This window comes from Etheostoma spectabile, chromosome 1 (assembly GCF_008692095.1).
Source record: "Etheostoma spectabile isolate EspeVRDwgs_2016 chromosome 1, UIUC_Espe_1.0, whole genome shotgun sequence".
In the NCBI taxonomy this organism is placed as follows: Eukaryota; Metazoa; Chordata; class Actinopteri; order Perciformes; family Percidae; genus Etheostoma; species Etheostoma spectabile.
In genome coordinates this window covers 5,913,441-5,941,000 of record NC_045733.1, presented here as the reverse complement: position 1 = coordinate 5,941,000, position 27,560 = coordinate 5,913,441, and the positions used below count along the sequence as shown (strand labels likewise).

Sequence of the window (27,560 nt, the reverse complement as noted above, 5' to 3'; positions counted from 1 at the left end):
AAAGGAGGCGCTGAAAAGGAATTATCACCTGCAGGACAAATATCTGCCAACAACACCCCGGCAAGTAGCAGCAATCCCTCTAGTCCACATTTACATAACATCTTCGGCCGTGGGGAGGTTGTGTTAGGCAAATAAAGACCACAGGGTGATAGTGAGCCAAAGAAAGTAGTTTGACACCTTTATGTCACTTAGGAAATGGTTAATGATGGTGCAAGAATGTATAAAGAATGTATATCTTGTTTGTTAACCATTTATTAGGCTATATATCAATATTAACTCATAGGCCTACATATGCACAACATGGAGAGGAAATCCTTGATGTGGACATTTTAATTGAATTAAATTGAACAAGAACTGATGAAGATCGCGATGAAGTCAAGAACTAAATACTGTGGTGAGATTGTTTTTTCCAGAAAAATGTGCAGACTTATCAGTGCCACAGTAAGTTTACTAAAGTTTGTTTCACCGCAGGGGCCCATCTATACAAACCCTTAAAAATAGGTCTAATGTAGCCTATGGTCTTTTTTAAAACTTACAGCCTTATGTTGCGTTTAGGTGACATTATAAGCCTAGCTGTGATTAACATACTTATCAATTCCAAACTCTTTTAATAATGCGTGGCACTGAGTTACTGTGTTATAAAACTATGAATTACTGTAGAAAACAGTCGGCTGTTGGAGGGTGAAAACAGTGAAAACTAAGTGTACCGGGGGTGTGAGGTGGGTGGTGGATGTGTTTCTCCTCCTTAACACGCATGGCTGAGGTCGTTTAGCCTATGTAAATGCGTGAATTTAATTTTCAAAAGGACAGCCCTTTTCGTTGCCCAATGAAAATGAACCGCGACTGACACCTGGCTATAAACCCAGGAAGAAACCCAAAGTCCTAATCAGAAATCTGTTGAAAAATCCCCGAGAGGCGCAGCAGGCAGACGAGTGGAGACACGGCCGCGATGACTTCCAGTAAGATCGAGATCCCCGGAGAGGTGAAGAGCGACCCCGCTACTCTCATGGCATCCCTCCAGCTGATGCCTTCACCGGTGCCCAACCCGGAGATCAAGTACACCAAGGTCTGTTTCTCTCCACACTCTCTCCGCCGACCGACTCGCTTTGATTGTATAACGACTCAGCTTCTGCTCGTACATGTCTGATCATTTTGTATCTTCAACCAAAACTTTTTAAAACTTTTTGTGTGTCGGCAACCGAAGCTTAAGTAGCCCATCAGGCCGTGTAGTTCACTCAGACCTGGAACTGATAAACTTTCTCCGGACTAAACTTTCTAACAGACCTGATAAACTGACAATTCAAGTCACGATGAGTCTCTTCTGCGTCCACGTGCTGAGTGTAGCTTTGAATTAAATACTCAGAAACTCCTGGACAAGATCATTTAAACTAAAGAAGTAGATAACGGACATAAGTAATTTCATTTTTTTGTGTTTTGTTGGTCACACTAGCCTACTTCATAAAAAGGAGATTTTTACATTTTCAAATTTGATTCATTGCATAAACCTGGTATTATGATAAAGACTGATAATTGATTTTTCAGATAATTTTAGCCAGTTATATTTGTCACAAAATAGAAAATAGTGGTGTTTTTTTAATCAGGAGGCAAAATAACGTATTAATGAGGGCGTGTCGTAGTTTGAGCTTGTATGGTCAAGTGTCTTAAAACAAAGACAAAGACAACTTTATTGAACTATTATTATGAAATGTTGTATTTTTTCACATTGCACCTGACCAACATCCTTTCAGTTTACTGCATGGAAAGCCAATTGATAAAATATATTTTTTCAATTAAAGTTGCCCAACAAAAGGATAAAAAAGTAATTAAAAGGAAAGGCTACTTATACAAATTTGGATATTACAAGATTGATTACTAAATCCTTCTCTTGCTTTCATTGTTTTTGCGTTAAGATTGTAACGTTTCACTTCATTTCAAAGAGTCATGCAGTTCTTCATTTAATTAATCTTCTATTGCTCACAATGCTTTTAGGTAGCCTTTCAGTGGCAAAGGCTGAGTTTGTGTATAAACAACCAAAATTCCTTCTTTATTTGTAATGAAGTATTTTTTTTAACTGACATCAGTAATTACAGCATTAAATCAGGCGTTGTCTCATTGTTATATGACAGCATGTTTAGCAAAAAAATGGTTTAATATTAAAATGCTCACAGAACAAATGCGTTATCAGAGCAGACACAGATCATCCTTTAGTCAGAAGTGTGTGGGTGGGAGTAAACGGATGCAGAAACAGCTGGAGAAAGCAGCTTGAGTCAAACAAAGAACTTCATTTGAGCCATGAAACAAATCATGTTGCAGATATGACTAAAAAATATGCTTTCAGAGAGACAATCTGGAGAGGATACTGTATGTAAGTTATATATTGTGGTTAAATGCTCCAACATTTTCTCTGAATAAAAAACATAGCAGTATACTGTTATATAATCGAAGCAATCATCAATCAGTAAATCACATGCTCTTATTTCTCATTAAAGGGTTAGAGCCTTTACTTTGAATGTGAGTCTTGGCCCACCACAGTTCTTGAAACAGTTACACACATGTTGAAAATAGCTCCTATATAAAATACCTGTTTGTAAACATCTCTGCAATGTCTTTACATTGCACACACTGAGACACTTCGAAGCAAATTTAAGTCTTAAGTTAGGGGTTCCTAACGTTAACAAATTTATTTTGGTTTGGGGTGTCATCTTCAGCCTTAGCAGCCAGGATGTAACCTGCAGCAGTTCTGTTGCTACTGAAAGTCTTTTAGCTGTTGAACAAGTGTTTTTATGATTACCAAGATTAAAGGGCACATCTCATAGAGGTCAGATTGATGATAGCCTGGTGTAAGTTCAGCTAGGGCCAGGGCTGGTTTTTAGCCTGCGATATTAGGGTTGGCTTGTGGAAATAATAGGTTGGCAATTTAGGTGGTTAGTATACCTGAGGTTAGAAAATGGGACTAGCACAAAGGTTGCCAGTTCAAAACTCTGTTGAGATGGCATAAAAATTTGGCTGAGTGACACCTGGCTTGGCAAGCCTATAAGGCATATAGCATATATAGACTCTGGTGATCCTCCCCCAAATTTCTTTCTTTTTCTACATCAACTAATTAATGGTGGAAATGCCTTTGTTTAGCTTATGTAAAGACACAGCACCCCGTTTGACACTTTGGTCTCTGGTTGAGACTAACTTAGGGTAGCGGCTGTATGCTGCTGTCCATCAGCGGTGGAAAACCTAAACTACGGAAGAAATACATGGAGCGACAGGTCTGCCGCAGCAGAGCGCATCCATTAAAATCAACTGAAGCTGCTAAACTGACCACGGAAACTGCGCTGCTCACCTCTATTTTTACAGAGACAGTAGACAAAGAACTATAGTCGGGTCTGCTTCAGAGCTCTGTGTGTTTGTGCCTTAACACAAGGGGAAGACAGGGTGGGCAGTGGGCAATTTGAAGTTAGAAACCGTACTAGTATTTTCTCTGCTATTTACATATTTTCTTAACTTTTGATTGGGTAAGCAAGACGCGCATTTGGGTGGGCTAAGCCCACCCCTACCCCTGCTTACCGCCGGCCTTGGTCAGTGCTATAATAATTGCTCTGTGTTAACACATACCTCAGTGTTTTAAGTGCAAAGGGCACACGCTGCTGGTGCACCATAAAGAGGACAGTACGTGTTGTATAGGCTCTGTCGTGTTAGTGCAGAATGTTAGTTAAAGGGTTGGCCACAACAGTGTAGAAGAAAGAAATTTAGGGAGCGACTTGGTGAATTAACCTCATGGAATTTGGTTCATCGAGTCCCTGTTGGTTTGGTGGACATAGGGGGCAGAAGGGCCCTGATTTATGGGAACCCCTGGCGTGGGCTCTCCTCACACCCTGTCCTTGTTCTCCACCCCACTGACTGCAGGGGAAACAACCAAAACTGTTCGCTGGCCTGTAGGGCGTGTGGATGGAGCTGCAAGCTTACAGACACAGATTCTTTCCTCAGATACTGTTTTTACACTAATACATTTATGTTTCTGCAACATGAAGGCAATGATGAGCTTTTCCTAACTTACATTTAAAAACATATCTAAATCTTTGTTTTGCAATGCAAAGATTACATGTGAGTGACCCTGGAGCTGAGATATGGCTGTTACAATATTATTACTTAACAGGTTTGCTTCTATAACATAAGCATGTCATAAAAAATGGGTTATTGCAGTCAAGGGTTGTTCCTTGTCCTTTTCACCGAGTCATGAACTTATCACCGTCGACGACACGCTGATAGCATCAGTAAAGCTATCTTCCCTTTTGTGTGCATCTGTATAAGATTGTTGAGTTCTTTTATTGGTCTATTCATATCTACATACACATAATTGGTAGTCTTTGTACAGCTTTTCTCTTTTAGCTAAAAGCTTGAGTAGGAAAGCTGTCTCTCAATTGTCCTGTCCCCTACCCCCACATTTCTATCACTAGAAGGCTCCAACAGCTGGCTTACAAGACAGAAATAGTTTAAAGGTTGATAGGACCACAAAGGAAGCCATAAATAAGAGAGCCGTGATAGCTATTTATTGATGTTTTCCACTTGTGGTAGAAGTGAAGAAGATAGACTCTGCTTTATGAATAATTAAAGCAACAGAGAAACTTTTCCTGTGCTTTTTTAGTGGGTGATAATTCTGGCCTTTGTGGTTTTTCACACCGTTCAGTGATAATGACTTGTTAAACCAGACACTTAGTGGGACAAATTTTACTGGGAATAGAAATAACTCTGCTGTTTTACTTAGAAGGAGCAGTCTGTAAAATGTTTTATTTGTGTAGTAAATAAACAGCACGTTGTTTTGCCCTCGAAAGTTTCCACATTGACAAATGATTGCAGATTAGCTGACTGATAAGAATGTGTAATAAAAACAAAACTGCATTTTAAAAACGGGGTTTGTAATTCCAGTTTGGTTTTACTCTTCTTTAATATAATTATATTCTTTAATAGGGTAATATCATGGAAAATAGTGCTACAAAAAGGCAAAACTAACAAAGACCAGATTGAGGGATCAAATTCAGTGACCTTGTGCATTGTCTGAGTCACAGATCTTTTAATCTTATCAACAGTTATACATTTTCTTTGTTGCTTTGCTCATGGTGGCATTAGTGCACTTTCACCACAGGAACTTTTGCAGAACCTGTCTGCTAAAGACCTGAGTATTTGGAAAGCAGTCTATGCAGAGACATCCACTCAGTTTGGATGAATAAGAGGCTCCATCAATCTGTCACTGATTGAGATAGCACAGATGGAGGCTTGGGGCTCCCCGAAGCTAGGTGCTGTCCACCAGGGTGTAAATTATGACCCTGTCTCACTGTGTGGGTTAGTGGTCCTGCCTTGCAGAGCCTGACCTGCAGTTCTGGAGTTTTTCACTTCAAAACCACCATCTTACTGCGATCAAGATCAAACAGAGCCAAAGTTAGGGGATACTGTGCAACTAAATGATTTATCACAACGAGCACAGCGAGAACTCTCCCCCCTCCTCCTCTGCCTTTGCTTACACAATCTCCCTGTTTGCACATACATGGCCACATACTCTCTAAAACACATCTCTTTGATTGTGACAGGGTAAGTGTGCACTACCATTAATATGTCCATTGGTGTGAAATGCCTACTTGTGCTGTGAGTGTAAATTATCATCTTAGCAGACACGTCAACATCATGTCCCCTGTCTCTTAATCACTGTTTAAGGAAGAGCAGTGACAGCAAGGTTACCCTGTTAACTTCCCATACCTTCAGTCTGCGGCCCTCTTGACAAGGAACGTGTAAATCCTTACGGTGTCATTATGAAAAACACTTGGCTTCATAAATCTGTTTGGGTATGGGCTCTTTTCACCAGTGAGCACAAGACATAGCAGAGACAGAAGTGCTTTTCTAGATCTTTATTTGTCTGTGGAAAAGCGTCACATTAAAAAAAAAACGTCCTTTTTGTCCACTGATCCCAAAGTAAAACAACTGTTCTTTAAACATTTCCTTGACCTGAGATTTAGAGATAATAAGTACAAAGGAAACTTTCAAACCTCAGATGTTCCCAGGGAGAAAAAAAAAACAGTAGAGAGAGGAAGTCAATTTATATTGTTGATTCATGAAAATCAAACTGTGTATCACTGTTGTCTCTTAGAAATTTGGACATTTCATCAAGATTGGAGATAAAGTCTGTATTAAATTATAGTTACATTATAGCTGAAAGGTGATATATTTTTGATGAATGATAAGTTTGTTTTCTGGCATTTTGCAAATGGAGGTTTTAGGATTGATGGACGCCAATTGGATAAGTTACTGAATTAAGTAAGTACTGACGTAAAATATGCCTATATGGATAATAACCTGCTCGAAAACGTTGTCAAACAGTTGTATTCAGCTGTAAAAGAAGAAATGTAATATCCCCTTTGGGGTTTTAAAAATGTATTAATAAAGTAGCATCATATAGGCCTGGAAAAGGTTTTAATCTAAACTGTCTGAAACTCTGATGCACAGTCTCTTTGGCTACTGGAAGAAGTGCATTTGATGGGTGGATCACCAGAAAAAAAGTGAATAAGAAGTTGTTTGTCATTACAGCCTTGTGTTAAATTACTGTTTCTCACATAACATCTGAGTCAGAGTGAACAACTTTAACCACTTGACCACACACACAGACAAGACAAAGACGTTGGCCAGTCAGTGACAGCAAGGTCGCCCTCGCCAAACCTAGGAGCGCAGGGTGGCATTGTCTGTGGGGGTGTGAATGAAAAACACGAAGGCTCCATGGTGTCAGACATGTGGAGAGGAGTAGGAGAAAAAACACCAGCTGGTCTCCACTTTCACATGCTCTCCACTCACTTGTAACAGTAGTAATTATAAAACTTTTGAAACCCATCCAGAGAGGAAATAGAGGTCCTGTGATAGGGGAGGATATGAAACTTCCTGCGCAGACGAGTGTTGCAGGTGCCCGGGTAGGGTTTGTCTGGCTGTGGAATCTTGGCACACACACACACACACACACACACACACACACACACACACACACAAACACACACACACACACATACTCACACACACGCACACACACACACACACACACACACGCACACACACACACACACACACACACCACACGCACACGCACACGCACACACACAAACCCTTACACCCCCCCATAAAATTAAAAGACAATAACTGAGTAGCATTACATATTCCTTCAGCCGTTAGCATTTCAGCTGTGAGAAAAAGCAAAGCGCCAAACAGATGTTTTGTTGGCTGCAGAAAGTATTTTGGCATTTCTTACTTCCTGTTGCAGTACACTCCGAAAAATGAATTATCCCAAAACTTCACACAAATTTTTTTTAACATGAAAAAAATAAAGGACATAAACATTTTACTCAGTGCAAGGTTTACAAATCATAATTTTTAGTTTGTAGCGGATGACGATGATTAAGACACCTTCATCAAATGGCCAAATTAGCAAACAAACAAAAAAACTTTTAAAACGTTCGTATACATTAGGTTTCATCTTTTTATTATCCCTATGGTCAGGCTCTCTCTGGATGATGTGATTGACAGCTTTTGCAGAAAAGCCTGGGAGTTGCTAAATGTTTGCAGCTGCCCTGTGGCCCATGCAGTCTTGACCTATATGCTTACTGCTTAGCTCTAATCCACATCAGGCCTCCTCGTTATGCGTCAGGCATCACAGATCACAGCTTTTTGTCCATTCCAATGCATTCAATTAATGCAGCAGCACATTTAAATGGTTTCATTGTGAGAGCAGAAAATAGTTCATTTTGAAAATGGCGTCATCATTTGCAGTTTGAGAACACCAAGTTACAGTTTTTTACTGTTTTCTCAATACTTAGGTCACTTTGTCAAAACTCTTAACATAGTTCTCTTAACCAACTTTCAACTTGACACAGCAGTTCATTTCACATTCAAAATGCACTAAAATTACTAAATCACTCCATACATAACACATCCATACATCCCATAACACTAGCAAAGGTTGATAGCCAACAAACACACTTTGTCACCCACAAAACAATGACCTAAAATACACTATCAACAGGTATAATTATAGTGTTGTCTCATGTAAAACAAGGACACCTCTCTACTGTTTAGAATTCACTGCAATATATGTTACTAGAATGAATCAGACATGATGCAGTACACTTTAATATATTGTATGTCTTTTATTTGCACTAATTCCAAAATACAAGAATTTGTATACACACCATCCACTGATACAGATACAATAGGAATGCTGATCTACTCCGTCTTCTGCATTTGGCCACAGGTTCTCATCCACATCACATCTAATAACATCTAGGGCAATACACCTAGGAAATAATCTTCTGGCATGCCTAATCCATCCCTGGCAATCTTCTGCTGATATGTCCAGGCATCCAGCATTTATTGCTTCCAAGATGGACATTTGATTATGTAGATGGTGGTCATAAACCTTCTACCTCCATGAGGAAAAAAAGTCCTCTATGGGGTTGAGGAATGGAGAATAAGGTGGGAGGAAAAGTGACACCATTCTGGGATGGGCTGCAAACCACTCAGTGACTGCACGGGAGTGGTAAAATGTCCCATTGTCCCATACAATTATAAATGTTTGCTGATTTCTTCTCACTGCATCCCTTTCCTCAACTAGCACAACCCTTTCATAGAGATCATGCAGGAATGCAAGAAGACAAGTTGTATGGCCCAATTAGTGTTTTTTGTAACAGCAGTCCATCAGTGGATATTGCTACGCACATTGTGATGTTGGCATCCCTCTGGCCCGGGACATCCACCGTGGCTCTCTTCCCAATCACATTCCTTCCTCGTCGCCGTGTTTTGGCCAAGTTGAAACCCGCCTCATCCACAAAGATGAGAATGTGGGATGTTTGCTTGCCTTCAATCTCCATGACTCTCTGAAAGAAATACACAAGACAACATAAGAGTTAGGCTATTGCAGCAGTATTCATTACCTAAAATGTATGTGTTTGTGTGTGTTTGGTTTTGTTCAAAAACAGTTCTGTATTTGACAGTATTGTGATCTTACCTGGACATATTGGTTCCTGAGTTACCTGACATGTTCAGAGTTCCTCTCAAAAGGTACAGTATACAACTGCTTCATCCTGACCTGATGTTTTTTCATGACTCTAGAACTAGTTGATATGCTTACACTGTGAATATCAGTGAGTTTTATGCCGTTGTTTCTGATGACCATATCAACAATGGACGTTTCCTGCACATCAGTGAACACCCTACATCTCCCAACTGTGTGAGGTAGCCATTGAGTCCTAAGCAAAAAAGCAAAAGCAAATACAAGCTATAAGTGGGTTTGCGGGCTTTGCTAAATTTACTTCTGTAATGTGCAGCACAGTCAGATATACAATACATGCAGAATACAAGTTACCTTTTGGTTTGCCGGAAAACTCTAACAATAGATGCAACTGTTGAGTGTTGCAGATTTGGCAGCACTCTCTGACCAGCCTCTCTCATTGAGACACCATGATTGATTACATGATTAATTATAGTAGCTCTAATTTCATCTGAGACTACAACTCTAGATCTTCCTCTTTTTCTCGCCCCCCCCCCCACCCCTCTCAGCCACTCTTCTTCCTCTGTCAACCACTTCTCCATCTCTGGCTATGTCCATGTTTACGTCACAATAAAAAACTATTCAGAGGTTGTCTCCTTTTGTAATGAAATTGAAAGTGTAAGCCATAATGAGAATCAGCTATGGTTAGTCCAATTGTCCAATTCTTTTTATAGCATTTCATTTTTTAATTTGAAACATATTATTATTACTATAGAAATGTAGCAAATTGCTGTCTTATTCAGTTTTTTATTATGGTATTGTTTTAAACTTAAGTTTAACAGTTTTGTAAACAGTGTGTAGGTATGGTTGGCGGTTGTTGTGTTGAAGTGAGAAAAAAGGAATGTCATTTGAAAGATGTAGCCATTGAATGCATTCGGTGCCAAAGCAATGATAAATGATCCACAGTTTAGCCCACATATACTTTTGTTGTGCTCACTGTGTAAAGAGTTTTGAAAAAGTGACCCAAGTATTGAGAAATGCGTCCTTGCAACTGTAAAAAACTGAGTGCTCATTGGCAGTACAGATTGCAATAAACATGAAATAAACATGTGAAGTGATAGTGACAACCCCGAAGGGAATGGGAATGGGAAACACGATTTGTCATTGTAAAATGTGCACCCTTGCACTTGCTTTTTCATTCTTGTGTTCTTTGCCCCTCTTCCAAATGATCCTAAAAGCAATTTTAAGAAACCTTGAGAGTTGATTTACAACTCAGCACTGTCATCTTAATCAAGTCTCTCAAAGGAACGAGACAAAAGTCTAACACCAGTCCGAGCCCAGAGAGAGGGCCGAGCCAAACGGCGGCTGACAGTTGTCCTTTTCTGGCCATGATTTAGGTGGCGGCCTGCTCCACTGTTCTCGTGCTTCATTCGTTCTCCTTTAGCAGCGTCTTGTGAGAGGGGTTACGCCATGCATAAAGCTACCCATGGTCTGCATTCTTGCTCGGACTGTTGAGGCTGTCAGGGGGCTCCTGTGATTTAGGGTGCCCCAGTTCAGTGGCCCCTATAAATTTAAAAACTAATTCAGTGCTCTACAGGACTTTCTGTTTTTGTAGCTGGCCCTCTGCTCCTTATCGTTACTGACAATTTTATGAAGTGCTCTTAATGAGCGTCAGATTAAAGGTGGCCTCTGATGGAAGGCGCCTAAGAAAACTGTGCGGGGAGAGAGAAGCCACTCTGGCCTTGTCTATCTGTGTGTGTTGTGTGTGTGTGTGTGTGTGTGTGTGTGTGTGTGTGTGTGGTGTGGGACCAGTACAAAGGAAAAGTAGAGGAATGAGTCTGTAATGTATGGTTCTGTGGGGTGGTACACACAGATACTGAACACCTTAAATGTCTGCATGTGAGTTATTCATACACATAGACCACATCATGAAGCCTCCATTCCGTGGGAATGAAGAGGAGGAGGGAGGTAGAGTGATGTGTTTGCTGAGAGTCCAACAGTTTTCAGACTCCCTGGCATTTTATACCAACCTGAAAGTAAACACGGGTAACAGTTTACAGCCAATTAAATAGTGCTTAAAGCACAGCTTTTATGGAGGTAAACATGTTGGAGAGTTTAGGGAGGCTTAGGCCAGTGGGATACTTGAACCCTGCTCTCAAGTTTGCTCTCAGTGGATCTGAACTCCTCCAAAGTAGAAAGACGGTAAGAGCATATGTATACACAGAGGGATTTGTGCCAGCAGATGTTCTCTTTCCACTCTATCTATCAGGCATACTGACAGCCATTAAAAACAGTGTGAGAGTAGTCTTCCTAATGGATCTAAACATGTCAGCTTTTTCTTTGACTTAACTTGCGTAAGATATATTTGCCAATTTCAAATCACACCTTGCATACCAGTATATGAAGGGTTTGCTTTTATTTGTTTGTGACATAATTCTCAGCTTTGTGACTCTGTAAACATTTACTTTTCTTTTGGACTTAATAGATGTTGAATATGTCCTGTTTGGAATCCCAGGCGGTTGTTTAACGGAAGACTTGCTTTAACGCATCACAGAAACCAAGCACGGCACGTGTTTTATGATCTTGTAAACGAGCAGCGATGTTGTGAAACGTGTGTCTGTGCGCTTGGGGGTGGGTTGGTGGGGGTCTGGTGTCTGATAGGGATTTATCTGCACCCCCCACCCCTTTGTCTGGATGGTGGAGCACTCCCCAGAGAGCAATGCAGGACAGGCTGGAATCTCTGTCCAGATTTCCAGAGATTCTCTCATATCCCTTACACAAGAGCATGGAAGAGCTGGGACTGTTAGTCTTTCACAGCCTCAACTACAAGCATGTGATGAAATGATTACTTAACCTAACATAAATATTTAAAAAACAAAAAGTTAGTCATTCCCTTACACACATCCCACTCAAGCTTGTTTGGAAATTGTTTCTTTGCAGTCAAATTAAGTCTGTTTGAATAAGGTTTTAATAATCAATTAAATCCATACAAAGGAAATAGCATTTGTAACTTTACGTTCAGATATTTTATTGCATCTGTTTACTAAAATATTAAAAACTGATTTTTCTTTCTTGCAGATTTTCATCAACAATGAGTGGCATGACTCTGTTAGTGGGAAGGTCTTTCCTGCCTACAACCCAGCTACTGGAGAGCAGATCTGTGAGGTCCAGGAAGCAGAGAAGGTAAATACTCAACAGCACGGCATCTTTAGTCCGTCTTTTTCGTTGAAAACAGGGTTATATCACGTATGAATATCAATTCAACACTACATAAATACCCAGGTATTGCTTTGCTTTCAAAATTTGACTCAAGTAGAAGTACTAGTAACAAACTATGTACTTAAATGATCAAAAATATGTACTTGTTATGCAGAATTCTCCCTATCAGTGTTATATTATTTTATTACTGGATCATTATTATTGAGACATTAACATGGAGCACATTTTTACTACTTCATATACTACTGAGTAGTTTAATCAATGACAATGCATCATATTTTGTAAACTGATTATTGTGTCTTGTGTGCAAGATCTTAATCGGAAAAGTAAATGAATGTAGTGAGATAAAAAGTACATCTCCCTCTGAAATGTAGTGGCGTAGGAGTAGAAATAATCTTAATTGTACTAAGTATACTTAAGCAAATGCATTTACTTTCCACCCCTAGATAGATTGAAAATGAGATTAAAAAAGTAAAAGTAGGCTGAAAGACGTTTAAAAACAAACATTGGAGACAATATTCAGATATGCTACTGGCATCTGAATCAGGTTAGATGATTAATGTGTTTCATTTTTTCATAGGCTGACGTTGATAAAGCAGTGCAGGCGGCTCGCCTTGCTTTTTCTTTGGGCTCCGTATGGCGAAGGATGGACGCATCTGAGAGGGGGCGTCTTCTGTCCAAACTGGCTGACCTGGTGGAGAGAGACAGTGTCAATCTAGCAGTCAGTTATATTGCTATGTCCATGAATTAATTAGTCAATGTGAATAACCTTTTAGTTTAGGAGTTTAGAAGTTATTATTTGGGTATAATAACAAAAAGTCTTCTTATTCACTAGATTGTTACCCTATTTGTATAATTATTTTAACAGCATTGTAACTACGGATAAACTGTAGTATAACAATTAATCCTTTGTCTCTTTATTTCATTTTACCCACTTGCCCCTGTGTTTGAAAATACTCACAAACTTGCTTCTTATGGTGCAATTATTATAGCAAATATGTGTGTGTAGAGTTGTATAACTATATCTCAATCCGTAAGTGCGTACTCAGTTTTGGCTACACATTTACAGATGTAGGTACACATTTACAAATTATAAATCTCAGTACCCTGGCAAATCTGAATACAGATTTTGAGGTTTTTTTTACGCATTTACAAATCTGATTACGCACATACGGTTTGAGATACAGTCACACAACTCTACGCACACATTTGCAAATAGTTTTGCTACAATAATGGCCCCATAGATTTGCCTTAAAGAGGACTTATAACTGTAACTTAGGGGCTGTATTTGTAGTTTAGTGTTATCTTAGTGTCAAATTTCTCCCCCGGGAGAGTGTAAAGAGTGGAACAGTATGGAATTATGTGAGGATCACAAGGTTATATCACATATTTTTTAAACGTCTCCCCCGTCTCTCTTCAGACTATTGAGTCACTGAACAGTGGGAAGCCTTTCCTGCCCACCCTGTTTGTGGACCTCCAAGGAACCATAAAGACACTGAGATACTTTGCTGGATATGCGGACAAGATCCACGGCACTTCCATTCCTATGGGTAAGATCCCTCTTTGAGAGTTTGAGACAGCAGACTTTAACTGAAATGGAAAAAAGACGGAGTGGTGGTGGGATCCCTGGCTTAAAAATGATAGTACCAAAGTGTTGGTTTCTTGGTCAACATAGTTTTGTTAATTTTTCATTGGCACATTCCTTGTACAACAGCTTGTTATAATGGTGCATTAACATGCTTCAGGGTTGGTCTCATTTCCCAAGTTGGGAAATTGTTCTTCCAACTTTGGTGTGTTGAAAAGCTTTAAGTTGTAATGTGTAAACAACATGGACGCAAAGAAAAAGGTTGTGTTGTATTTTATTGCTCAGAGCGTTTAAACAACATGTTGATAGCTGTTTCCAGTATTTATTTCCTGTTGGAAGCTTTTTATAGGTGATTTGTCCCAGAATTGTTGCTGCACGAGTACATTTCTTAAAAGCACTAAAATATTGCTTTACCTGACTTGTTATCATGGTTAATGCTAATAAGTAACTTTTCTAACTAATCTAGGTCACTCTATGTGGACAGCAACTAACAGTTACAGCCTAATTCTATATTACAAATTACATGCAAGCAAAAAATTAATAAGCAATAGCACGTGATTTGTTTGATTGTTGTTGGGCATTCACGGACATTTTTCCAGTTGGGAACAATTTTCTGCAATTATTCTGACACCACATGAATGCAGCATAAGACAAACATAGATGCATGTCAAACCTGTAGAACAGTAGACCCAGTGGAAACAAGCTGTTAAGACTGACATGTCATCCTCTTTTACGTTGATATGCCAACTTGGTAGCAAACAATTGCTTATTAACACATGCAGCGGTTATGAAGCATCATTAGTATTTGGAGTTGTGTTTTTGTCCTTCTAAAGAATTTGAGTCCAGTATTCACTCTCTTTCAGCTCTGTTTTGGTCTCCATTGACCTCTGAGGGAAAAATCTGACTCTTTAGCTGCTAAATGCTCCAATATCACCAGCTAGTTATTAACTGTGTCTTTCTGGCATATTTAGTTGAATGAAAAAAACTTTAGTCAGCAAAGTAAAGTATAAAATTGGTGATCAATCCAAACACTAACCATTATTGTCCTAAGGAGGCTGCCACCAGTGTCGCCTCACTAAGGCAGTTGAATTTGGGAGGGAGGAAGAGGGGAAAGTTGGCTGCCTGTTTTAACAGGAAGCACAAAAAATCACAATAAGAGAGAGGACATGGGAAACCTCCTGATACCACCGTATTGTCCCTCTTAAAGCTTCTCTTGTACACTGCTGCCAAACCAACCACAGTGTGCATTTTGCCAGGGCTTTGGTTTAAGCTTTATTGCTCAAATAGACTTTAAGAGAAAAATAAACAAGGGTATTCCTGTAGCCTGTAGGCTGTCTGTCAGTGAACTTGTTGGTTCACCTGTCACGATGAAGTGCAGGATATTTATCATCAATAGCCCCTCAGCATCTAGCCGTCTTGCACGTTAGGCCGATATTATTGTGTTAAATTTGGATCACAGACAGCGTGAAATTAATGGGGAGTGAGTGACATTATGTGGAGCACCTTTGGTTATACAGTTTGGTATAGTTTACACTGCTAGTTCCAAATTGAAATATAAGTCATCTTGCTTTCAAACAAGCCTTGCAGATACTTGAGTCCTCATGAACATCTCATGTTTAATAGGTTTATAGTTTCATTCTCCAAACAATAACAGTTTTGAGAAACCAAACATCCACTTTGGAATTAAGGAAAAAGGTTGACATATGAGAATCTGTAGTGCAATTTTGCATCCATTGTCATACTTCTGCTGCATCACATTGAAATTATTATCTTGTCTTGTCATCTACCATTGGTCATTTCAGTCCAACATGAGGCAATGTTTCAGCAGCTGACGACTCTTGTAACAAATCTATATACACATTTCTCAATCTCAATTGTTTTTGTGGAAAATGAAAAAGCATGGCACACCCTCACTAAGTACCTCCTTTTACTTAAGTAACGCAAGAGGAATGAGCAAACATTTCCAGCATAACACCCATCTCTATGACCTAAAACAGTTACACACATGTCTGTGCTGTAGGAGGCTTGAAACGAAATGTAATCTCTCACCGGGGTAAACCATCAGGAATGTTGCGTGTGGATTCATTTACAAATTAACATGTTGAGTCAACAACACCAGGGGTATCAGGTGGTAACATTTTTCATCTGTGTGTTTCAGGAATTTTACAAACTTTAAACTACTCAAGCCAGAAATAAATGACCCTGTTTTCTCTTTCTTTTGTGTGTGTGTGTTTGTGTGTGTGTGTGTGTGTGTGTGCGTGCGTGCGTGTGTGTGCGTGTGTGTGTGCGTTCTTCCACAGATGGAGAGTATCTAACATTTACCAGATATGAACCCATTGGAGTTTGTGGACAAATTATCCCTGTGAGTATAACCCTTCATACATGTGACATGCATGATGGATACAAGTGGACATAAAAGCAAGGGGAAAAAAACAATAAAAACAGATAACAAATAATTGGCTGAGTTCAAAAGAGATGTCATTGGTTGTTGGTCTGGCTTGTTTGCATAATTACAATGTGGATATCCCAGTAATTTCCTAACAGTCACTGTTTATATGTGTGAATCCGGCTGGTAAGCCCCAAAATTGACAATGCCAGTGAGATTGACTAAGGGAGAACAAGAAGTGAGATGCAGAAGAGCGAGGTGAGGAATTAAACATAGTGGGTTTGAGGAAAAGAGAATGGTGAGAATAGAGGAAAAGATCAAGGAGAAAGAGACACTGTTGATTGTGCAAGAGTGCAGAAAGCGTGTGGTTCTGTGTTGAGCCCCATGGGCTCCTGCGTAAAGCAGAAATAACACAGGCCTGTGTTTTGTACAGTGATATGGGTCTATTGCACATGTGTTGCAATTTCCCGGCTTTCTCAGAATACTGTGGGAAGAGAAAATACTGTACAAGTGCCGAGAACATTTTCTCACTTGACTATGTTTAGACAGAGTGAAAATGAGAGTAAGTGAAGTTAAGAGCGATGAGTTATTGAGCTTGACTTGTGACCACCCAGTGTGTCAGTCAGATGCATTATGTCTTTTCCTGTGTGTGTGTGTGTGTGTGTGTGTGTGTGTGTGTGTGTGTGTGTGTGGTGTGTGTGTGTGTGTGTGTGTGTGTGTGTGTGTGCGTCTGTGTGTCTTTGTGTGTGTGTCACGCACAGTGGAACTTCCCTCTGATGATGACAGCATGGAAGCTGGGTCCAGCAATCGCATGTGGAAACACTGTTGTCCTTAAACCTGCTGAGCAGACACCGCTCACCTGCCTCTACATAGCAGCTCTCGTCAAGGAGGTAAATGACAGAATCTCTTTGCCAACCGCACATGTGTTCACAAGGCAGTATGCCAACATTTTGTTTGGGCAGTCCAAAGGTTATGCCCGTAATAACCGAATCTTAATCAGTTTTAGGCTTCAGTTTGCCAAGAACACAGTGTTAACTATGGCCAATATGGCCCGAGGCCCAAATCCCAAAACGTACATTCATTAATTGCGTGTCAAAAACACTAGTGGCCTTGAAAGGAATTCATTTAACTCATCATTATCACGTTACTTTTGATAGCCCTACAGACAACACATTTCTAATAGTTAAAGGGTCAGTTAAAATCTAATATTAAAACTAATTCAGTCAATTCTGATTATTTTATGGGGGCTCTACAGTCTTTGTTTAAATCTAGTTTCAACCAGCTGCTACAAATACGTAACACAAAAAGTAGCTAAAAGTTAGCACAATGGCTAACACCTTATACAGCTTAATCATAATATAATCCTAAAATAGTGCTTGTAATGCTTGTATGGGTCTGGTTTAATGCCAAACTGAACACTTTAAATCAGGCACAGACTACTGATTAGACAGTCTGAATAACTGCCAAATGAGTAGAATGGTGATGTGAAAAAGGGAACTACTGCTTAGTCAGTGACTTAGAATCTTTAACTGGACCAAACAAAACATTTGGAATCTGGAAAAGTCAGTAGGAAAATAAATATCACTGCTTACACATTTCTAAAGAGTAATGACACACAAAGCCCAGGAAGAAACATAACTGTCATAAGACTGTCAAGTCAACACAAAATACGTCTTTTGGTAACTTAAAGGTTTGATTATTTTAAAGATCCGTCAGACGCCCCCCCGGCGGTTGGATCGCCTATCATGACCTCAAATAGCCTACAGCAAGCATGATTGGACAATATGAAAATAGAACTGATTGCCCAACCCTAACTCAAGTATGGTTCTAACTCAAGGTTAGCGAGTTGTGTAAAATATGGATAAACACATGAAGTAAAACAATATAGGAACAATGCAGCATCACATGTTAACGTAAAAAATGAACTAATCACTCTGTACAAATCTCTGTCTACACATCCTGCCTGTCTCCCCCCTGCCCTCTCTGTCCTCGCCTCTTTCTGGAGTCCGTCGCCTTCATCTTTTTGATGTTCTCTCCGTTCTCTGCTGGTAGGGAAGTTGGGTTGGGTCCGGATTCCCCCACACTGCCCGTGGTTTTGCTTGGCTCTGCTGTCATCTCCACTAAAGCTGGTTTCCTCTCTTATTGTTTTGACAGGCCGGGTTTCCACCGGGAGTCATCAATATTTTGCCAGGATTTGGGCCAACGGCAGGAGCTGCGATTGCTTCGCACATGGGCATAGACAAAGTGGCTTTCACAGGATCAACTGAGGTACTTTTCTCTAATAGCTTTTCTCAGTTCGACAGCTGCCTACTGCTCTTGCTTTGCTTTTGTCAGCTAACTCAGTGACACAGTGACCAACATGTGCAGAGCACAAGAGCAGGCTGGGTAATTAGGGGACGTTGTGTGCCTGTATTGAAGTCTAAATGACAAACAAATGGGGTCTTACATAAACCGTGTGCCCTGTCATTACTTCTCATGACAGGGGGCTCTGATTTTATCTGGCACACATGCACATATTTGCGTTGTCAAGAGTATAAAAAAAACATCTCTGTGAAAACACTGCCTCGTTTTCCCTATGCTGTCTTTGCTGTATTAATGCATCTATTCTGTATATACTGTCATTAAACTCACTAGCAGGATAAACCCTTGTAACTTTGCAGAACAGGGGAGCCATTAACAGAAAGCTAAATCATCAAGAACCTACCATGTTAGGTGTTGAGCGCTCAGAAGTGTTGCGGTCCAAACGCATTCCTCAAGCCAGAGGGAACAGCCAGAGTGACAGCAGATTTGTTTTGTTTTTTTACTGCAGATCATTTATAAACATCTTTTAAGCTAACCCCTCTGCTTAAATTATTTACATGAATCCTAATGTAGAATTTATGTTTTGATGTGACCATCCTCTATTTCACATGTATCTTTGGTAATTGAGCCAGGTTTATGTAATGTTCGGATTAACCTTGTGGTTTATGGAGATATCTGTTTTGTCTCTGGTGGTGTGTTGGAGAGGCAGTGTGTATATGTTGTGAGCAACCTCCAATAAGCCCACACATGTATAGCCATTACACAGTACTGTCCCTGATGAGCCAAACAGACACAGTAACAACAGCAAAATTAGACAGCATGATTAGAAATATATATTTATCCATTGTATAAATGGCACCAACATTATGTCTTTATGATTTTCCAGCACAGAATAACCTAAAACATACATTTTCCTATTCCAATCTCTCACACACACACAGACACACCCAATCAGTGTGTGCACGCGAGCTTGCATAAATGCACCTTCTAACACAAACATCTTCTTTGTTTTATCATTTTGTCTTGATTGATCATTTCCTTTGTGAGTGGCCCAGTTTTTTTTTTTACTAGTTTTCCTGTTGTTTCATGTGATCTGGAGTCAATTACTGAGAGAATGAGCCAGTGCTGTAAGAGACTTCTGATGCCCAGACAGTGAGTCACCACACTGTAGTAGCAGTGGTGGGGGAATACTAGCCACCCCATCATCTCCTCACAGGGTGGAAGCTGGTGGTGTAGCTACAGGTGGATTTTAGGACCACAACTCATTGTCGAACTCACTCACATGTGGCTGTGACTCCACATGGAGGAGTCTCGCAACCCAGCGTGTTTTCTTTACCCATGAATAAACACACCCTAACCTCCCCTTAGTCAACTGCTTTGTGTTTCTCATCAAAGACACACAGCACATCAGAAACGTTGAAGCCAAGTACTGTGTTGTTTTCATTCAGCTTCGGTACCAGCCACAGCACAGCATTTGATTCTGTTCTATTCTGTTGTTCTGTCAGACAAGTTGAGTTGGAAGATGAGTCTTTTCCATGTTGGAGGTAGGGGCTTTTCAGTTAAACACCGAGAGGGTATTTTTCCACTTTAGCTTGTCAGTTCTGTAGGAAAATAAAACAGGCTGTATGAGTAACAGGAAGAAGTGGAAGAACATTTTGTTTAGGGTGTGGGGTTAAGAGGGAGGTGTGGAAGATTTCCCAGGGTTGTTATCATTTGAGTTAATACAATATTTCACACCATGATACTAGATCAGTTAAAGCAGCTGATTCATTCTACTGTTGAGACTCTGAAGAGATTCATGAGAACATTTTTGAGATAATATCAGAGAAAACATATTTTTTTATGAATGCAAACTACGTAGAATGATGTATAAGGGTGGACTTATAATGATCACATAATTTCCAAAACTTCCATATTCTATCAATTTAAAGTAAAAATTCAGCATTTTGGGAAGTGCGTGCCTTTGCTTTCTTGTCTTCTTATCTATCTCTTGGCAAGAAAGCAAATAGACCTATTTTCCAAAATGTCTCAAAGGACAATGCCAGTGGTTTCATATGTTTTAGCCCACACTATTTACTATAAAGATTTATACTTTATATCATAACTCACTAAGTTTGTAAACTATTTAATTGTGTCTTCTTGTCTATTCGTCATGGAAGCTAGGTTTCTATTTATTTGCTTTCATCATTAAAATCTATGTGACTCCTGAAACATTGTTGAGTCGTATTATTAATCACAGTGAACCTCACGTCTGCAATCACTTTTGTTATTGTTACATCAATGTTGTAACACATTGACATTGTGTGGAAACAAAATACATACTTTTCTGCTCTTAAACTTCTCATTATTATGACAATGTCATAACATTGTAATGTGGAAAAAAAATAATGCAGATGTGATGTTCACTGGGATAGACTGAACAATATAAACGCATCGGCTAATTTATTTGCATACTATAAGAAAAAAAAAGCTGCCAGGAGAAATAGAAAAAATACCTTTAAAAATCTAAATGTGCATGTGTTTGAAAATAATCAGCAAAAATGTTGAGTATACTTGATTTACAGTAAAGGAGTTAAAACTTGCAACGTTTAAGATTAGTTGTGATTCCCTTTAGTGACCTTATATCAAGCAATGCTGTTTTATTTATTTTATTTATTAGTCTTCATTTGTTTACATCATATTAAATAGAAATAGGGATGATAAGAAAAACCACAGAAAATCCCTTTTTGTGTTTAATATTGACACACCGGACTGGATTTCATACTGCCATCAGATAGTTACATCCCCACCCACACACTTTGTGGTTGCTTCTTCCTGCCCTTCATTAGACATCAGATGCTGTTCCCGGCTAAAACATCATTTCTTTGCCTGTTGCTGTCTCCAAAAACCTGTAATAGATATTCATTCTGTGTGTTTGCAGAACTCATGTTTCAGCTGGCCCACTGGTGCATTCCCTGTTTGGAGCTAACCAACCTCTTTAAGCTATTTAAGGGTTCCAACTGATTTACTGATCTGGCCGCAGGTCTGCATTTCTGTGAGTAAACCCCAGATCTGTTTCCTTCTTTAGGTCGGCAAGCTGATCCAAGAAGCAGCTGGGAAGAGTAACCTAAAGAGAGTGACGCTGGAGCTGGGAGGAAAGAATCCCAACATCATCTTTGCAGATGCTGATTGTAAGTTTTCAAGTAGCCTAATGTTTTATTCAGTGCTCCATTTACCCATCCTCCTCACTAGGTTGTCCAACACAATGTTTTGTTTAGCCATGTGTCCCACTCTGAGGATCTCAACTCTGTGGATAAACACACATGGACTGAGATTATCAAAATGCTTATAAGCTTTGTAGTGGTAAGAAAACCTGTGGATGGATGGGTTTCATATGAATTCTAAGTGGCTCACCAAACGGGGGGTACCAAGACTTTCAAATGCTTTCAGCAGCCGTGAGAGGGGCTCCCAAAGGCCTGTAAATCAGGAGAATGGGCCCTGGCTCAGTCGGGTGCTTCAGCCGAGACCCATAAATCACAGGGGTCCGTTAACCCTTCGTGTGCAACAGCTATCAGTATCAGTTTGGCACAGGATAGCTCCAATAAATATTGGAGCACATTTTGTAAGAATAAGAATATACTAGAATATACAACAAGAATATACTACACACAATATATATTTTTTTTTTTACCAAATTAAGTTTTTGTAGATGTGATAATTTCCATTGACATTCAATTCTGACTCATTTCACTTTTAAGAAAAAGGTAATATTTCTTATTTAATAATTAACCTCCAAAAACTGTTTTATCTAAATATTGATTTACTAAAATCTCTTTTCCCCAGTGGATCTAGCTGTAGAACAGGCCCATCAGGGCGTGTTTTTCAACGCAGGCCAGTGCTGCACGGCAGGCTCTCGCATCTTTGTGGAGGAGCCCATATATGATGAGTTTGTTCGGAAGAGTGTAGAGAGAGCCAAGAGGAGGATAGTTGGCAGCCCCTTTGATCCCACCACTGAGCAGGGTCCACAGGTGAGGTCAACAGATCTGTAGCTGTACCCCCTTTTTCTTTTACTTTCAAAATTTCTCTATCATTTTTATTTGCCTTCTCTGTCCTGGCCTCTCATATAATGTCTGTCCTCCACCTCCACAGATCAGTCGGGAGCAGCAGAATCGTGTGTTGGAATTTATCCAGAGTGGTATCAGTGAAGGAGCCAAGATGGAGTGTGGAGGCAAAGCTCTGGGCTTGAAAGGGTTCTACATTGAGCCCACTGTTTTCTCTAATGTGAGGGATGACATGCGCATAGCAAGAGAGGAGGTATGATCATAATAAAAGAACAGGGATTTTGATAACCAATCCCTTTTTGAAAAGCAGTGGTGGAAGAAGTACTCAAGTAACTCAAGTAATACTACAATATAAAACATACTCCATTCAAGTCAATATCCTGCATTTAGCAGCAGTTAATGATGTAGCTGGTTGCGGTGTCTTAAATTCTATCCACATACTAAGCTGTTGGGTCTTAAATAGCCCATAAAAATGCCTCATAATTTAATTGTGGATCCTATGTATTGTATAATCTGGACAAGCAGGGTAACTAGTAACTGTTTAAAATTAATGTGAAAATGTACAAGAATTCCCTCTGAAATGTTTGTGAAGTAAGACGTAGCATGGAATTGCTATCTCCCACGTGTTATCTCCCACGTGCCGGATGTCCCTCTCGCTATCAGAGCTTTTGGATCTATTGGAGCTATTGGAGCTATCTGATTTATTGGATCTACCTGAGCTATAGATAGATGGGTGGACTATGTTAATCCCAAACCGCCCACGATGGCTGTGATTGGTTTAAAGAAATACAAACAAGCCAGAGTGTTTTCACCAATCCCTGACTAGATTGGTGGTGTATTCAGACCATGCTGCAGTGGTGTCGTGCCCCATCGAGTTAGATCTGGCAATTCGAGATTACCCTTCCCCCCCTTTTTATATGTGACCAGTGATATATGAATATATACAAATAAAGTAAATTAATTAACCTTCATATTCCTATCTGTTTACAGATTTTCGGTCCAGTCCAGCAGATCATGAAGTTCAAAACTATTGAGGAAGTGATAGAAAGAGCCAACAACACAGATTACGGTTTGGTTGCTGCTGTATTCACCAATGACATCAACAAAGCCATGACCATATCCACAGCCGTGCAGGCTGGCACTGTATGGTAAGTTTCATGCTGTGTTTCTTTAGCTGTAATCCATAAATTTTTTTGTGTGGGACAAATCAACCATTTCAGACTCTGGCATCTAGAAACTTTAAACTGGCAATGTGCCACTTCACTATCATTACACAAGCCACAAAGACATGCTTTCCTTCTTTTTTTCCACTTCTTTCCTCAGCTCAGACATTTGAGATATAAAAATATCAAAAGCAACATGCCAGTGCAAGACAACAGCGCAAAATGTAAATTGTAAATGTAAACTGACACCCTAATTTTATAATTTGTATAAATGAAATGATCGTTCAATGTTAGTTCTTGAGTTCACCTAAACTTGTTTTGTTTCTTTTGTAATTATCTGCAGATGGCTATGAGTAGGGATAGAGTTATAGCTAATATACAGCATCTGCCAAGAATGTTTCACCACTTGTCGTACTTGACTGCAATCCTCTGCTAGCTGAAGAAACATTTCTCTACCTTGTCCTTCAGTCTTGATGCTGCCCAATCACCACCACACTTCTCTTTCCCTGTCAAGGGTTTTGTTTGGTACTTTGAGAAGTACCAAACTTCTTCTTCCTAGACAAGAAGAAATTATGATTCCCTCTCAGCTGATACTGACCAGAGTAATGTAAAGATATTTGGCATTGACTTTAGACTACCAGGAGTCGTCTCCTGATCTTTTAGATATGACTTCCAGGATGTCTGTTGATGGCAACCTCATGTTGATGACCATACTCCAGGAAGTTACTAGTCCCAGGCAAGAAATGGTCCGGCACTTAACTCACTGTAACACAGCAACATGTTGTTTTTACACTTACTGCACATATGTCGAACAATTCCTTTAATCCATCAATGTGTAAAAAGATTGAATCTCTAAAGCAGCACATTTTCTCTCTTCCATCTCCTCCATGATCTGACCTCAAAAAACTAAATTTGCTTTGTTAGAATCTTTGTTCCTCTTATTTTTTCAGACTGATAAATCTTTGTCTTCAGGCTGCATCTTTCCAATTCTTTCAATCCCAACATTGTCCCACTTCTACTCTACCTCAGCTTCAATCTTCTTAGTATCCATTTAGTCTTTCCTTCCCAGGCTGCTGCAGCTAGTAAATTCACAAACATACAATCTTTCAACTGTATTTGCTAAACAAAAATAGAACTACTTTGTTAAATCCAGAGGGTAGAATAGCAACAATGATGACAATGAATCAACCCAACTGAAAGAAGCTTTAATACTTTGGGAAAAAAATTAAGCAGCATTTTACAATAACAAAACTCAAAACTCAAATGCACAAGAGTAATCAATGTTTTGTGTATTTCCCAGGATAAACTGCTTCAATGCTCTCAGCACACAGTGTCCATTTGGAGGATACAAAATGTCTGGCAATGGACGTGAATTGTAAGTATGACTCTACTGCCTGCCCCCTGAAAATAAATTAACCACAATATTACTTATATTATGTGTTTTGAAAACCTATTTTCCAAAATTGCTTAACATTCCAAAACTTGATCTAAGAGGATATTGCAATATGTTTGCCTCAAGCAGTGTTTACACTATATTTCAATGCTGCTGTCAGTGTAATAGTTTAAACAAAATGGGCAGCGTTGTAATTTCCTGTTTTTTGTTTTCAGGGGAGAAAGTGGCTTGAAGGAGTACTCAGAAGTGAAGACCATTACGATGAAGATGGTCGCCAAGAACTCTTAAGGCAGCCACACTTTCTTGGGGAGGAGGTAGCGTCTTCCTCATCACTGACCCGCCTCTTGTCAGTCCGTCCATGGTGGCAAACCACAATTACAATCAAAACTAGTTATCTCCACGGTAACTAGAGGCTGTGTGTGACCACTCGCTGCCCTCCCAGTTCCTCCATCAACTCCACAATGCTCGCAACGGACAGTCAGCTAATCCCTGTGCAGCTATCTCCACCTGCCCTGAGTTTGTGGACTCTCTCCAGTCTAACTGAGTACCACTGAACTACCCCCATAATGTATACCTCCTCCACTAACTACACTAAAGCACTCACAGAGACGTTGGGGAGGCTGTTCTGACTGCAAACCCCAATAACAACTCCCCCTCCCACTTGCTACACCCTGATTTCCCTCCCCCCTCCCCCCAGATGCTGGATGCTCAGAGACTCAGTCGCCCGCACTTGCAAGCAACCCTTTACTAGCAATTTGTCATGTGTTGGGAGGCAATTATTCTTTGTACTGTGCGGTATGATCGTCAAGAAACCTCATGTTTCATTTTCTTCGTAGAATTTATGCAAGCATGTCAGCTTATTCAAGAACACTGATGTTGTCAGCCTCAGATATGAATGGATAAAATGTTAATTCAGAATTAAAATGGATTTCTAATGGTCTTTGTTTATATTTTAGCTTGTATGACTTAACACTGTATGTCAACCTTTGACTGATGTAAACGTGACGATGTTAACCTCTTAAAAGCATTTTTCTCTCACCTGCTAAAAGAGTAGATGTATTTTCAACATTATGTAACTGATTTTCATTGATGTCCATCTATGTTTATGTTTATACTATCATATGCTATAAAAATATAAAATGACCATAGTGTTTTTTCAGTAAAAGCTTTTTTACTGGAAAATTGTTTTTTGTTTACTACATTAATAGAACTCTGTCACTCCCACAGTCATGGCCAGCTTTCTCTGCTGCTAAAGAGGTCACACAATTTAAAGTTTCATTCAGGACCGAGATCTTATTCTACACATCTTACATTAATCTGTTGGGCGATTACAAAAAGTGTTACATTTACATTTCTGAAGTAGTACTGTAATACAAATTAAAAAAGAAAAGTGGTTATAAATTCTCTGACAGTATTTGGCTCCACCTCCTGGGCAGGTAGACTCATGACACCAAGGTGATGTGCCTTTTTTTACAGAAGCCATTTTGACATGTCTACTATCAAACTGCAATTAACAAGAGGGCAAAACAGTGACAAAATTTCAATATTTAGGAGACCCATAACAAAGCTTAACATCGAAGCAGCTGCATTAAGCAGTTAAGATTCTTTCAGAAACATGGCTGTTTTCTAAATGATGATTGGTTGGTTCTTCGGTGTCTATGGGGTTAATACAAATAGTATCCACCTCATCTGACTTAAGTGTTGTGGAGGTTAATGACCAACAGAGGGGCAGGAAGTTGGGATGAGAATCTTCCAAGGCCAGACGTTGCTAACTGTAATAACAACTTTTACTTGCATGACCTAAAACCTAGTTGCATGTCTAAATTTAGACTTTGTCAGAGGCACTGAGTAACGTCGTCAAATATTGTAAAATGAAAATACAGATATTTTTGTCTCCTCAAAAGAGGTCAACTTTACAGGTCATTCTCTCATGAGATTTGGTTATGTCATTGTAAAAGCACAGGTGTAACTTAAAACATTAACATTGGCTCTGTTGTATTCAGGTGTCCCAGTAAGTGTGACTGAGCCAGAATGCACAATACCAGGACCCTGAAACTGTTGCAGCTAAATTGAATTCTGCCATCATTATTATTATTTACACCTGTGGTTTTACTACTGCTGTGTCCAAAATGCCATCTGTGAAAACATGTTAATTTAAAGAGTGAAAAAGTAAGTATGGCTTATGCTGTTGAAATTAAACTACAGAGTCAATAAACTGTTAAAAACACAGAAAATAACATCAGTTTAAAGTCAAATCACTTTTCTTAAATATGGTATTTAAATAGATCATTTAGGATATCTGCACTGATTTTGGGTTCACACACGCACACAAACACACACACACGCACACACACACACGCACACACACACACACACACACACATACACACACACACACACGCACACACGCACACACACGCACACACACACACACACACAGTTAATTCACTGCCAGCTTTGCTGAAA

The 27,560-nt window shown here is 39.6% G+C and overlaps 1 protein-coding gene across 1 annotated transcript; it reads left to right on the top strand.

The window, feature by feature from the left end:
* The first annotated feature begins 817 nt into the window (after positions 1 to 817).
* Positions 818 to 26,238, top strand: aldh1a2 (aldehyde dehydrogenase 1 family, member A2). Its single transcript, XM_032515850.1, has 13 exons — positions 818 to 1,066; positions 12,086 to 12,190; positions 12,807 to 12,947; positions 13,647 to 13,776; positions 16,112 to 16,173; positions 16,959 to 17,087; positions 18,352 to 18,465; positions 21,566 to 21,668; positions 22,321 to 22,505; positions 22,627 to 22,791; positions 23,529 to 23,686; positions 25,002 to 25,076; positions 25,310 to 26,238. Exons 1-13 carry the CDS (start codon positions 950 to 952, stop codon positions 25,380 to 25,382), a joined length of 1,557 nt encoding a protein of 518 aa, XP_032371741.1. The 5' UTR covers positions 818 to 949; the 3' UTR covers positions 25,383 to 26,238.
* The last annotated feature ends 1,322 nt before the right edge of the window (positions 26,239 to 27,560 follow it).

What these genes read in the sequence shown, in the direction of transcription:
- aldh1a2 (XM_032515850.1), top strand. Translation starts at nt 950, where the DNA reads ATGACTTCCAGTAAGATCGAGATCCCCGGAGAGGTGAAGAGCGACCCC. An exon ending in CGGCACTTCCATTCCTATGG is followed by an intron (nt 13,777 to 16,111) that starts GTAAGATCCCTC and finishes GTTCTTCCACAG; the next exon opens with ATGGAGAGTATCTAACATTT. An exon ending in CATCTTTGCAGATGCTGATT is followed by an intron (nt 21,669 to 22,320) that starts GTAAGTTTTCAA and finishes TCTTTTCCCCAG; the next exon opens with TGGATCTAGCTGTAGAACAG.